The sequence below is a fragment of the Cyprinus carpio genome, chromosome A24 (assembly GCF_018340385.1).
Source record: "Cyprinus carpio isolate SPL01 chromosome A24, ASM1834038v1, whole genome shotgun sequence".
Classification (NCBI taxonomy): Eukaryota; Metazoa; Chordata; class Actinopteri; order Cypriniformes; family Cyprinidae; genus Cyprinus; species Cyprinus carpio.
In genome coordinates, this window is record NC_056595.1 from 17432330 (window position 1) to 17446613 (window position 14284).

Below are 14284 nucleotides of genomic sequence, written 5' to 3' on the forward strand. Positions count from 1 at the left end.
TTTGTATGTGTGTGTGTGTGCTTAATTCATGTTCTGAGTTAATGTCCAACAGGGCTGGTTCCGTTTTTCATTCATCCAATTTCCTCATGTGCTTTATTAGACTGGTATTCATACACGTTTCCTTATTGGTCTTGTGAAAATGAATGATTTCCTCTCCTTGGGTGGGCCGGGAGGCATTGAAGGGCTTTGCCCTCCCCCTCCTCTCCGAACCTGATCGATAACAAAAGTGAAAGTGAAACCAAAAAAAGAGTGAAAGTGATTTCAGGCTTTCATGATCTTCTGCAACTGCATGTAATCGGGATTTGGTCATGATTTAGTCTCCAGGCTACATTTTTTTTTTTTACTTCTTCAATAATTCATTACACTCTGATGTCACAATACCGATGCAAAGACCTGTTTCATCATGACTTTACCATGTGAAATACACCCAAATAAAGTTGTTTTTCTACGAAGAAAAAAACTAAATAAAACAAAACCACAAAGACAATAAGAAAACCTCAGGAAAACACTAATTATTTACTTGCGTTTTCAATAAAATCAAATGACAGACAATGTTAACTGTTATCAACAACAACGAAAATTACAATAATAATTTATAGCACTCTTAAAGCGACAGTGTGACCTAATTTGTTTGTGTAAAAAACAGTGATGAATCAAACAAAGGCCTCAAAGTAATTTTATGGTCCGTTTGGCATTTGCACATTTTTAATTGAGGTCAGACAGTAAAATGCAGATCTGGCTGAAACACTCAGGTTTGTTGGCACTGTACATTTTATCTACAGTGTTCCAGTGGCTGAAGGAGGGCTAGGTGCTCAGTCGTCAGCATGGCCCCAGGATTCAGTGTTAGTAACTGCTGTTTCACTATAAGAAACCAGTGAATGGGACAAAATAGGGAGGTTTGGTTTGTGCTGTGATTGAAATCTTCACAGGGTCCTCTTTTTCATTACCACACTCGACAGGACTTCATTCCCCTGTTCAGGATTGACGTCTCAGGGCAGTTAAAAGCTTTATGGAACTCTTCATAGTTGCTCATCGCCCCAATAACCTTCATCATAGTAACAAGAGTAAAGTGAATGACACTGAAGAAAATAAGGGATGTAATATAGATGTAAATGAGCTGTGTGTATATTAATGCATCACACCTATATTTAGGAGGGCTGTGAGCTCCACTCTGGATCTGATCACGTGCTGCTTCTGGTCTGTAGGCATTACAGCGAACCTAGTAAATTACAATATATACACAACAAATCAATAGAGTCCCATTTAAACTAGACACTACAGGGAAAACCATTTTTATTATTATTATTTGATTGATTTCAGTTACATTATATCTTTAAAGGCCATTTTCTCAAAACTTCAGTTCAATAGCACTTACACACACCAAACTTCCACTTGTGTTCTATATTCTGAAGGTTCTTACAAAGGTAATTTTGTTCATATATAATTTGCCTGATTTTATACAAAACTGCATTCCTAAAAACATAATGAAAAATGTATTTTTTTCTGACTGTTGGCACTATTTTCTGATTTATGGAGTAATAAAAAAGGCATATCCAAAATCATTTCAAAAGAAAAATGAAACAAAAATCTTGAATCTGGATTTATCCAATGTACAGATTCTATTTTGGAAATGTATGCAAATGAGTGCATATTTAATTGGACAATCCATCATTTGGGGAAGTGTGGTGATATCTATTAGTTAAACTTTTTACCCTGTTTACCTGGATTGTCTTGTCTTAAATTACATGTGCAAATAACATTTACTTGAAGTATTCACTTTGAAAGTTGTCTGTATATAGTTGCAATCTTTCTTAGACAAGCACAGAGTTTTAGAAGTATATCAGTTGGGTTTTAAAGGTCTTCATAGCACAGAAACAGTCCTTTTAAAGAACAGTCCTTTTGTTTCCTCATCAGCACCACTTGGAGTCCCCCAAGGCTCTATTCTTGGCCCAATGTATATGCCATGTATATGCTCCCATTAGGGTCCATTCTCAGGAAATATTACATTTTGTTCCATTGTTATGCAGATGACGCACAAATTTATCTGCCATTAAAACGGAAACGTGCCAGTCCTCTACAACTTCCGTTTGACTGCCTCAGAGTCATTAAAGATTGGATGGCCCTAAAGTTTTTACATTTGAATGAGAGCAAGACAAAATTATGATATTTGGTCCAAATTGTACTAATAAGGCCTCTAACATTGATCTGTGCCCTTTGCTTCCCCATTTTAAATCCACTGTTAAAAAGCTGGGTGTAATAATGGATATGGATTTTAAACGTGACAAACAGATAAACAATGTAGTAAAGTCAAGTTTTTGTCAGTTAAGGCTTTTATCTAAAGTTAAGACTTTTTTGCCTTTTAATGATTTTGAAAGGCTTATGTTTTTATTTCATCACGTTTAGACTATTGTAAATTTGCCCTATATGTTGGTCTTAACCAGGCCTCTCTCTCATGCTTGCCGGTAGTGCTGAATGCTACAGCTCGACTTTTAACTCAAACGTGTAAACGGGAACATATTTACCCCATATTGACTTCCCTATGGCTTACGATCCATTTTAGAATTTTAAGGTTCTAGTGTTTGCTTATAAATCCTTAAATGGCCTAACCTCAACCTATCTTTCTGAACATATACAACTGCACGTTCCATCCAGGTCTTTGAGGTCTGCTGACCTTATGCTGCTGGCTGTCCCTAGAGTAAGACTGAAGCACAGGGGAGATCGTGCCTTTGCAGTAGCTGCCCCTAAACTCTGGAAATTTATTACCATTGTCTGTGAGGATGGCCCAAACTTAGTCTGCTTTTAAAACATTTTTATTCTTTGGCATTTAATTCATTTTGAGAGCTGTGTTTTCTCTCTCTCTCTCTCTCTCTCTCTCTCTCTCTCTCTCTCTCTCTCTCTCTCTCTCTCTCTCTCTCTCTCTCTCACACACACACACACATTTTTATGTACAGTACCTTATTATTGTTTTTTTTGTTTTTTTAAGAAATAAATTAAACTTGAAACTTGATAGTAATGAGAACATGCATACATTTGGGTGAGTACTAAAAATACCATGCTACTATGTCATAAAATGCTAATTCTAATCTTGTAAACTATATAGGATACACATATAAAACCCCTAAAAATTACTTTTTCAACCCATTCTAATATTTTAAGAATAAAATATGTTTGTGACATCTGACATTTAAGCCTAAGTATTTATGTGTGAAATGCATAATACTGACATGAGCATAACTGAGGAAAAACAGCTGGTTGTTGGTCAGACCCACACCAGGTAGGAGAGGCTCCTCGACTCCTGCTCTCTCTTTTTCAATCCATCTCCTATAGGCCTACAGACAAGTTCACATATACACGTATAAATATATACACCAAAACCGACACATTATTAAAGGAATCATTGAAAAAAATAATCTTCATTTCATTCCAAATTTTCTTTCATCCATGGAACACAAACTGGGGAATTTTAGGTTCTGGTCATTTTTTTCTGTGCAATTAAAATGGTGCTTTCAAGCTTAAAAAAAAAAAAAGGATAAAACAAAAAGAACCATTAATATATGATGACATTAATAAGATATTTAGGAATTTATTCACTGAGAATCTGGACTCTCCTGAGAAAAATAGCAATGTCCAATTTGTGAATGAATCATTATTTCGAGTCACATTTTTCTATGAATCAATTGATCTGATTAGCAGTCTGAATGATGTGTACACAAATCAACAACAAATTGTAATATATTCTCCAGATTTCCCTTTTTGTGATCCATCAAAGAAAGTCCTACAAGTTTGGAATAAGACAAGTTAACGGTAAATCAGATTCAGGTCACTTTGGGATAATTATAGTGGAAAATGCTGTAATACCCTGAAAGATTCTCTCATCCCTCCATTGTCAGCAATGTTCTCTGCCAGAGTCCTCTTCCCCTTGACCGAGAGGGGATTGTGGGTATTAAGTATTAGATTGGTAGCTCTGCTACATTTTGATGACACATTTGAACAGAAATGCATTAAAAAGGCTGGTGCCTACTGTACATTTAGTCCCGCCTCTTTCCAGTAATAACTGTTGTACTGGTCAATTATGCACTGTGTCTTTTCAGTGAAGCGCGTGATTGAGGAGTTGCTCCACCACTGGTCCAGGTTCCCATCTTTGTCGTATTTCCTGCCTAGATGAACACAGATAAACACAGATGTCCTTAAGAATCAGTCGTCTCCATGGCAACACATGTTGCGACTCACCTTCCTAAATCAAATGGCCTCACCATTGTTATCAAAGCCATGGGTCAGTTCATGCCCCACAATTACACCAATCGCTCCATAGCTCAAAGATCTGACACAAGAACACATTTTACAAATTATTTTCCCTAGAAATCTACATCTCAATATATAGGAATGAGCATACTATGAAAACATTAATTAAAAAACATCAACAAGAAAAAGTGTCTATTCTTACCTAGGGTAGTTAAGTCCCCAGAAAAATGGCTTCTGAAGTTCTCCCGCAGGGAATCCTGGGTAGAAAAAGACGGTTCAATTAGCCACAGAATAAAAGAATGTGATACAGTATATCTAAACACACATCAAACATCTAAAACAGTGAATACACAGCTATTACACCTGATAAATACCAAACCAGAAATGTGTTTTATAACTCATATTATATCGAATATCATTTATCATTATTAGTAATACACTTTTAAAGGCAAAACTTGTTACTGAGGTTGATTTGTACACCAAACAGTGTAAAAGTCTACGAGAGAAGCATGATATACACACACAAAAATGTATTCAAGTATTTTATGATCATCAAGGCTACATGTATGTCAAAAATAGAGTAAAACAGTGATATTGTGATATTTTTAAATATTTTTTTTTTTTTTTTTTAAATAACCGTTTTATATTTTCATATATTTTAAAATTTATTTTTTTCGTGTTATTGTACTGTTTTCCGTGCAGGAATCATTCTAATATGCTGATCAGTGCTCATGTAACATTTTATTTTTATTTTTATCAATTCTGAAAACAGTTGTGCTTCTTAATATATTCTTTAATAATTAGAAAGTTCAAAAGATAGATGAGCATTTATTTATTTCAATTTAATGCATCCTTGCTAAATAAAAGTATTAATTTCTTTCAAAAAAAATTTTTTACGTCTTAATATTTTTCTGTTTTACAGAATATTATGACCACTGAACAGTGTAATTGACCAATCAAAACCAAGTATTCAACAGAGCGCTTTATCTATCAGTGAACTAAAATTCATAACTCACTGATCTGGTTGGTAGAGGAGCTGTAAAATGCATTTACTGTTGTTGGGTTGGTGAACCACCTAAGGGGAAAAAAGCGATGTTTCATCATGTTCAAAGCCAGATTCATCTAATTTTAACAGGCTTTGAAAATGCTGACAATTTACTCTGTGCGTGGGACTGTTTTCCTCAGCCAGCCGATGTCAGACTGAGCTATGAACTTCAGGGTCTGCATGACATTCCCAAAGTAGTCCGTCTCACTGAATGACAACTGTGCATAAACATAGAAATCTTAATGACTTTGATATCTGCCAAACACAATTAAAACAATTAATCATCAGCAACTAAATCCAAAAAGCTTGCAAACATACTCGTTTGATGTCCTCGTTAATATAGGTGTCATTTAAGATGAACTCTGGGTAACCCACTTTCGCCAAGACTGCATGAGCTTATGTGAGATATAGACAGTAATGATGTGAAAAAGAACAGTTTCATTGATGCGGTGTATTCATAGCTGTCACAAAAACAATGGAAAACACCTTTTCTGTTGCTTTTCTCTTTGTTTCTTTATCCATCCAGTCATTCTCCTTCTCAAGCATGTCAATAAATGCCCATCGGATACCATTTATCAATTCCTCCATTTCATAAATGTTGAAAGACACCAATCAGAGAAGCATTCAAAAGCATGTTTATCAGTTTTACAGTAAAATGAGATCTGGTGTTTTATGCTGTTATTCATGATTAGTTCCACTAGATGGGGACAGCAATTGCATCAATCACACCGAAGTCTAGTTCTGGGTGCTGAAAATTCAGCTTTGATGTATTATGTAAAAAATAGAAACAATTATTTTAAATTTTAATAATGTTTCACAATATTACTTTGTTTACGGTATTTTAATCGAATAAATGCAACCTTGGTGCATTAAAAATCTTAACAAACCCCAACTTTTGAACAGTAGCATATGCAAAAGCAATTTATTCCTGATATAACAAAGCTGAATAAATATTATACGAATAGTTTGCATAACTTCTGTATTAGGATAAAAATCCTAATATTGTGAAATAACTGTTTTCTATTTTAATCTATCCTAAAATATAATTTATTCCTGTAATGGCAAAGCTGAATTTTAATATATATATATATTTGCACTTGATATAAATCGTACCATGTGTTTCTTGTCCTCCTGGAAATGCTTATCGACAAAGAGCCTACCGGTGGCATAGATGAGTGTGTTTTCTACATAATTCACACACTTGTCCCAGCGAGGGGTCAGAGAGGTGGTCCCCGTGGTAACCTGAGAAGAGACAGATATTTAATATTGTTAACCCCAGCAAATCTATTTTTATCCAAAGATTGGTGGAGAGTTAAAATGAGGTGGTGGTTAACTAACCCGAGCAAAGTCCAGATATCTGTAGAGAAAGCGTCGGCTCAACGTGGTGATTCTGGAAAAAACTGATCTCCATATGACATAATTGGCAACTGTCCTGGGGCGAGGGTGGAAAAAAAGAAAAAAAAAATTGGAGCAGCTGAATTACAGAGTAATCTTAACTGTTATTGAGCAAAGGAGGTAATAAACAGGTAGGACATATAAACAGCACACACAGTGACCACACAAGTGATATTGTCCAGACCAACAGAAGCAGAACCTCAGGGCTCTGATGTAGGTTTTAATGAGGTTTTAATATTTTTAAAAGCTGTCTGGATACCTGGTTTCTGTGGTGTTGATGAGTTTGAAGAGGTCTTTAAAGTATTGTGGGGCACGTACAATAACCTGCTCCGAAGAAGAGATTTTCAGGTCTGGGTACAGCTCAGTGTCAATCACTGCTCTGACAAAACCCAGCCAGTTAAACTGCAAAAAGAAAAAAAATAAACAATAAGAGATAATTATATTTAAAACAACAACAACAACAATAATAGCTATGTTTTGTATGGAAGCTTGTTTCTGCCACAGTTTTAAAAAATAAAATAAAAAGGTAATTGTGACTTTTTATATACAATTCTAACGTCCTTTCACACAATTTTGAAAAAAAAAAAAAATAATAATTAATTACCACCTCAGAGAAAACTTGTATCTAAATAGAGTCACAAATCAAGTGTAGTGTTAGTTCTGGCAGGTCACATTAGTCAAGCTTGCAAAGTCAGAATTGTGAGAGCAAAAAGTCCCTATGGCAAAAAAAAAAAAAAAAACCTTTGTGAGATGTCAAGAAAAAAACTGAATTGTAAGATGTAAATGAGTTTATAACTTGCAAATGCAAGATATAAACTTGGAATTCAGAGTAAAAAAGTCTGAATTATTCATAAACAAACAAACAAACAGAACACTGAATTGCAATATGTAAACTCGCAAGTACGCTGCATAAGCAAAATTGCATCATTCTAGGCAATTAATCAGCTTGGCTCATATTTTCGTCTACCATTAAGTAAGTGCGTGTGTATATCAGTATGACATGACTTGTAATATACATTTATATTAATAGTAATGTACTTACGTCTGGAACAGTACGCTGCAGTTTGGACAAGGTGTACTTGTTGTACATGTTCTCACTGGTGCGGTTCTCATATGGGATCACAATCTACAGAAGAGCACACACTCCACTGAAGCATCAAGTACCTTGACAGTACTATTTTCTTTCTCAATGCCAGTGATTTGAAGGAATTTGGTTTCTCCAGTGTTTTTGGTACTCACCTGTGCAAGTTTGATTTCAAAGTCAAGTACTGGTTTCATCTGAGCCTCAGCATCTTGCTCATTGGCTCCCAGCATGACAGAAACGTCAACCATCAACCTTAAAAGAGTTTCTCGGTACTACAGAGAGGCATGAAAGAAAGATCTGAGAATGCTGGGATATAAGCAGGGCTGACTGTGACAGTGTGTAATGATATACAGGCTGACAGATATACCGATGTACCATTTGTGCCTCAGTTGTATTGGTGATGTAATCTTCTCTGGATGACAGTGACAAAGAGGCCTGATCCAGCTAGAAAAAGAAATGAATAATAACTAGATGTTTTTTTCACCTCAATTTTATTGTTTAGACAAACAGGTAGCCCTGCCCTAAACTCACACCATTGGTTTGGGCTAGAAGTTGACATGTCAACACGTTTTGACATATAGGTCTCACCTTGATGATGTACTGGTTTGAGTTCTTGTCATCAGGAGAGACAAAAAGCCGAATAAGGACGGACTTGCTATGCTGACTGCGGATCTGCGCCAGTGTCTCCAGCAAGTTAAACTGAGACTCCACCCACCGGGAGGAAGAGCCCAAGGCGTCACCTAAGACCGGCCAGCGGAATTCCTTCTGCTTTAGATTTTTCAGCAGAGGTTTTGCATCCACAATCTCCAAAGCAGCTGTCAGGACAGAGGGAGGAAGGGAGTGATTCGCTTGGCAGATGCTTACATTAGTAAAGCAAGGATTCCGAAACTCTAAACTGAATTCTTAAAATATTTACTTAGAGTATGCCCTGAGATTTTAAGCAACAAAGTTAAAAACATATTTGCTTATTCACAGTTCTCTGATGCTGTTTATTGGTAAAAAACAAAACAAAAACAAAAAAACACACACATATACTGCCATTCAAAAGTTTGGGATCAGTAAGATTTTTAAAGTTTTTTAAAGAAGGTTCTTATGCTCATCAGTGCAGTATTTATTTGATCTAAAAAAATACAGAAAAAAATGTAATATTGTGAAAAATTATTGCAATTTTAAAAACAGTTTTGTATTTTAATATACATTTAAATATTATTTATTCCTGTGATGCAAAGCTCAATTTTCAGCAGGCATTACTCCAGTCTTGAGTGTCACATGATCCTTCAAAAATCATTCTAATATGCTGATTTATTATCAATATTGGAAAGAGTTGTGTTGCTTAATAATTTTTTGGAACCTGTGATAATTTTTAGGATTCTTAGATTAATTAAAAGTAAAAAAAAAAAAAAAGAGAAAAAAAAAGAAAAGCATTTATTTAAAATATAAATCTTTTATAACAATATATACTAGCTTTAGAGTCTAACATGATGTGTTAAATTGATAAAAGTGATAGTAAAAACTTGTACTGACATTTTATATTTTATATATTTATATTTATAAATGTGTGTGTGTGTGTGTGTGTGTGTGTGTGTGTGTGTGTGTGTGTGTGTATATATATACAGTATATATTATTATTATTATTATTTTTTTTCCCAGGAGTCCTTTGAGAATTCTAATATTCTGGATATTGTCACATACTGTGAGTGTTTCATTGTTTTAATTATTTTGACATTTATTTAATGCCATAACTTTCTTGGTAAAATAACAGTTGTTGGTGTTTAAATGGATAGTTGTTTTTTTTCATATTACATTATATAATACATAATATAATAATATCATATTTAAGATGTCCCACATCCCAATCAATATATAAAATGACAAACATTCTATGTTAATAATTATAATATAATTTAGAAAGTAATCATGTCTGAATATTGCTGCGCATATGAAACTGCAAAGAGTTCTTCTGTTCTTACATTCATTCATGCAGGACACATAGAGGACTTTGGCCTTCTTCACTGCCTCAATATCATCTCCTCCGATGGGCTGCTCTAACAACTCTGTCGCACAAAGATTCAAAATTAAAGCACCTTATTTGGGCTGAAGGTTTATTTCAGTAAGAATAATGTGGATCAATTCACCTTTCAGCTTGAGGTCTACATTCTGTCTGAGCCATGGGTAAATCCCATAGCTGGATGAGTCTTCCGGAATGGGGTTGTCCCGGAGCCAGCCTCCACATGCATACAGGTAGAAATCATCACATGGTTCTACTGACTGATCCATCTTACTCAGGATGGAACCAGCTAGAGAAGACACATCACCAAACACAGATTCAGCATTACAGTAATCTCAAACAAGTAAACGCACCGTTTCAACTAAACAGAGGCGTTTCTAAATGATAATGCCTACTTATTATGTTCAAAGTAAGAGTGAGTGCAGTTTAGGGAATTGCTACTGTAAGTGGTTGTCTGCTGGCTAAAGTTTTTAAAAAAGTCCCCATTATATTCTAGGGTCTGTATATGGCTTTATGATATAAGTTTACCTGCTTCGATACAATGTGGGGTGAGGCAGAAGTCATCATTGCTTGCTTTGTGTGACACTACAGTGGCAGAGAAAAAGAAATCTGTCAAGCAGAACGATCAAGACAACCATGCCCTGAAATGACCACCATGACATTATGAGTGCGCGCACACACACACACACACACACACACACACAGATTTAGTTCCCACTGGGCTCAGGCTTCAGCTGTCCATGCTCTGGAAGTCACAGGACAAAAACATAGTGCATGCTCTACTACACACATTCCAAACAAGCTACACATCTACAAACAGGACTGGCGAAAAGTAACGTTACATTATTTACTTGGTATATGTTACTCCATTAAAAACAGCAAATTAGGTAACATTCTTTAAAAAATAAGAATTGTATATATTTATGTATGCATGTATCCATTATTACATTGAATAATATTAAATTAAATAACACAATATTAATGAAATATTTTTTTATCATATAAATATTTTTTAAATAACATTTATTTATTTCTTGCTTTTCTGTATTTAATTTAATTTAATTTAATTTAATTTAATTTAATTTAATTTAATTTAATTTAATTTAATTTAATTTAATTTAATTTAATTTAATTTAATTTAATTTAATTGTCCCCATATAAGAACTTTATCCCTGTGTAGATGCACTTCTTGCAATGTATAAATTTGTTTTAATTTAGGGTTATTATAGTTGACAAACTAACAATAAATAAAATAAGAAGAAGAAGAAGAAGAAACTTATTTTTTCTTGAAATAAATGTCAACTGAAATAAAATGTGTGTTTATATATATATATATATATAAACTTCTAATTGAGATAGTTGACAAAGTAATATTTCTATTTTGATTTAGTTTAATTTGATGTACTAAAATTAAATTACAAACTAAAATAAAAATGAATATAAACTATAAACAACTTTAAAAAGATATGATAATAAATATAAAACTGACAAAAAAAAAAGCAAAAACCAAAAACTTTAACTTCAATTAAAATAAAAAACTAATAATGAAAATACAAGAATAAAAAATGAAAATGTTTATTTGATATATTTATCTTTTTACAGAACTTTTAAGAACTATATTCCTTTGTAGATGCACTGCTTGCAATGTACACATTTTTGCTGATGAGGATGGCAGGGATCCAGTTTTGTTATATTTGTCATAAAATGGTGTAAATTTAGAAGTCTGGTTACACAATGCTGTGTTATCCCAATATTGTTTGCAGATACGGTGTACATAGACCCTGTAGTAAACTGAATTAATGGAGAAAAATAGTAAATACATTTTTGCAATATCTGTTTCAGTGCACTGAAACTCAATCTGCACAAACTCTCCATGCAGAGGTCAGTGAAGCTGTGTGAATTTGTTTCAGTGAGTTTGACTAAGCACAAATCTGCATATATCATGTGAAATCAGACAAGCATTGCTTTTAAAGGCCTATGTTTATGGTTCAGTCCACAACTGGACAGCAGATGACCACAGCAGGATCCAGCACCCGGCCCCATGGGACTGAGCCTCATTATCCCCACAATAAGCAGAGAGAGCCTTGTGTGTGTGTGTGTGACTGGAATATGTACAGAGAGAAATGAGCATAATTACACCGTAGTCTCACCACAAATAAGCAGGTAGCCCTCAACAACTGAGAACAATAAGAAGAACATCATTTATTTGCTGTCTCAACTGTACACCACACTTATGTATACCAAAATACATCCACACACACTCGTACAGCATTTCATGAAAAGTACATTCACAACATCTCAGGTTCCACGAGACCCATTCACATCATTTCAGCACTCTTAAAGTGACAGTTCACCCAAATATGAAAATTCTGTCTTCATTACTCACCCTCATGTCATTCAACAAGTTGTACGGGCCATTTTTGTGCTGCTTTTTTGGAGTTTAACAGCCCCTGAACATTACATACTTCCTTTTTTTTTTTTTTTTTTAGAGAAAAGAGCAGCATGAACACTCTTTGAAACATCTTCTTTTGTGTTACAGAGAAGAAAGCAAGTCTATGGAAGCTTGTTTCGGCCATAGGACATATATATATATATATATATATAATATATATATATATATATTATATATATATATATATAATTCTCAGTATTGCAAAATATAAACTCAAAATTCTGACTTTATATCTCCAAGTTTATATCCCATCTTCCCCTGAATTCTGATCTCTCAATTCTGTTTTTTTTCCCTGTCACATAGAAAAGCAACTGTGTGACTTTTATTCCCAGAATTGTGACCCCCCCCCAAAAAAAAATCATTATTTTTTAATATCTCACAATTCAGACTTTCTTCTCTGAATTCTGAGTTGACATCTCTCAATTCTGTTTTTGTTTCAGAATAAAAAATAGAAAAGAAAAAAAAAAAAAAAAAACTTTTTTCTCACAATTATTTTTTCCTTACAATTCTGAGTTTATATCTCACAATTCTGGAAAAAAAAGGTATAAATGAGATATAAAACACACAATTGCAAAAAATAATAAAAAATAAAGTGTCAGAATTGTAAGAAAAAGAAAAAAGCCACAATAACCTTTCTTATTTTATCCCATGGTGGAAACAATCTTCCATACAAGTCATACCAACTGGGAATTTTAATTTTTAGGTCAACTACCCCTTTAAAAACACGCTCTTTCCTAAACTTAAGCACTCAGATTCCCAAATGACACAGAAATACACACTCACAGCCCTTGAGCCTCAAAACTTTAAAGACACATATACATGTTTTCTAACCAAAGCTCCTACTTACTGTGCTAATTACAGCCTTCAAAGACACACTGTGCGTGTAACAGTATACACTCCAAAAATAAGCTCACACACAAACACACAACTAAACACAGCTCAACTGACCTTAAAGCACAAATATCTATTTATACAAATTAGCACTAAGTAGGTAATTGTGCATGCAATTTACTCACCCGTGATGACAGCTATCAGTAGTGCAATGCAGACACACATACACACTGCTAGCGCGGCTTTCAGGAGAGTGTTGGGGCCCACACTCGGTTTGGATCCTTCTCTCCCCAGCCTTTCCATTTCCATACTACCACTGAGTTAAATGCGTTCTCTCTCTTTCTATTCCTCCCTCTATCCCGGTTTTCACCCCACCTAGCCTGGAGATATGTGCTTATAATTCCTGATCCCAGGTCAGTGGTCCTTGTGGGGCCACGCAGAGAAGTCTCTCCTCACAGGTCTCAGATCAATGGCAGATGCACAGCATGAAGAGTCATGCTCTACATGCCAAAGAGTGTGCCAGACTAAGAGAGAGGATAGGAGAGAAGAGAATAATCCAAAAGGGAGGGGAAAGAGAGCAAATGAGTGAGAGATCCAAGAGTAGGAGGAATTCTTCTCCTTAGAGCCAACTGGAGCACCTTACTTACAGGAGTAATTATGTGGCGTCCTGCAGGAAGGGTGGGATGACTGGATGTGTGTGTATATATGTGGACCCACCTCTATATAGTCTGTGTTTATGCTCAAGGTGTGTGTTTTCTGAGTCCCTGCACCTGCCCACTCAATGCTAAGTTTGAGATGATGAGCCCTACGATTAAATGTAACCACTTTTCTATTTGTTCTCAGAATGTCAAATAGAATGAGGAACATACACGGTGTGGTGATGATGTGCCTGTGCCAGGACACAATCTACACAATCTGGCATGAGATGCTGCTTATGAGAAAAATATATTTCATATTTTAAAAGATTGTGATGATTAAAACAGAATATATAAAAAATAAAATCTAAGTTAAGAATATTAGAAATTATAACAGTGTATCAGTGATACTAAACTGTATGTACATGGTACATTAATATGGTACCATGGCATTAACATCACAGTACCATGGTATGGACACTGTGCTTTTTAAAAAATCTGTTAATTTATATACAAAATTATTAGCTGTTTTTACAGTTGTAATCATCTCAAAGCAACTAAAAAGTGTTTAAGGTATGGCCTCCCAGTAAAT

The 14284-nt window shown here is 34.6% G+C and overlaps 1 protein-coding gene across 2 annotated transcripts; it reads right to left on the reverse strand.

The window, feature by feature from the left end:
• Nucleotides 1-497: 497 nt before the first annotated feature.
• On the reverse strand, nucleotides 498-13938 carry phex (phosphate regulating endopeptidase homolog, X-linked). Of its 2 annotated transcripts, XM_042714446.1 has the most exons (23): nucleotides 13243-13938; nucleotides 11925-11951; nucleotides 10303-10359; nucleotides 9902-10063; nucleotides 9737-9820; nucleotides 8355-8581; nucleotides 8142-8210; nucleotides 7922-8038; nucleotides 7725-7808; nucleotides 6942-7084; nucleotides 6626-6719; nucleotides 6401-6529; nucleotides 5774-5875; nucleotides 5606-5683; nucleotides 5402-5505; nucleotides 5259-5317; nucleotides 4445-4499; nucleotides 4254-4321; nucleotides 4027-4157; nucleotides 3859-3924; nucleotides 3225-3329; nucleotides 1143-1219; nucleotides 498-1046 (listed from the first exon to the last, which is right to left on the reverse strand). In XM_042714446.1, exons 1-23 carry the CDS (start codon nucleotides 13364-13366, stop codon nucleotides 944-946), a joined length of 2265 nt encoding a protein of 754 aa, XP_042570380.1. In that variant the 5' UTR covers nucleotides 13367-13938; the 3' UTR covers nucleotides 498-943. The 2 variants fall into 2 exon arrangements, with proteins under 2 accessions (XP_042570380.1, XP_042570381.1); XM_042714447.1 differs by lacking the exon at nucleotides 11925-11951 and having other exon boundaries at nucleotides 13243-13934.
• Between the last annotated feature and the right edge of the window lie 346 nt (nucleotides 13939-14284).

Coding starts and splice junctions, on each gene's coding strand:
- phex (XM_042714446.1), bottom strand. CDS start 13,366: ATGGAAATGGAAAGGCTGGGGAGAGAAGGATCCAAACCGAGTGTGGGC. Junction 1,220..3,224: donor TTTTCCTCAGTTATGCTCAT/GTCAGTATTATG, acceptor GTAATTTACTAG/GTTCGCTGTAATGCCTACAG. Junction 1,047..1,142: donor CACAGCCCTCCTAAATATAG/GTGTGATGCATT, acceptor TACTATGATGAA/GGTTATTGGGGCGATGAGCA.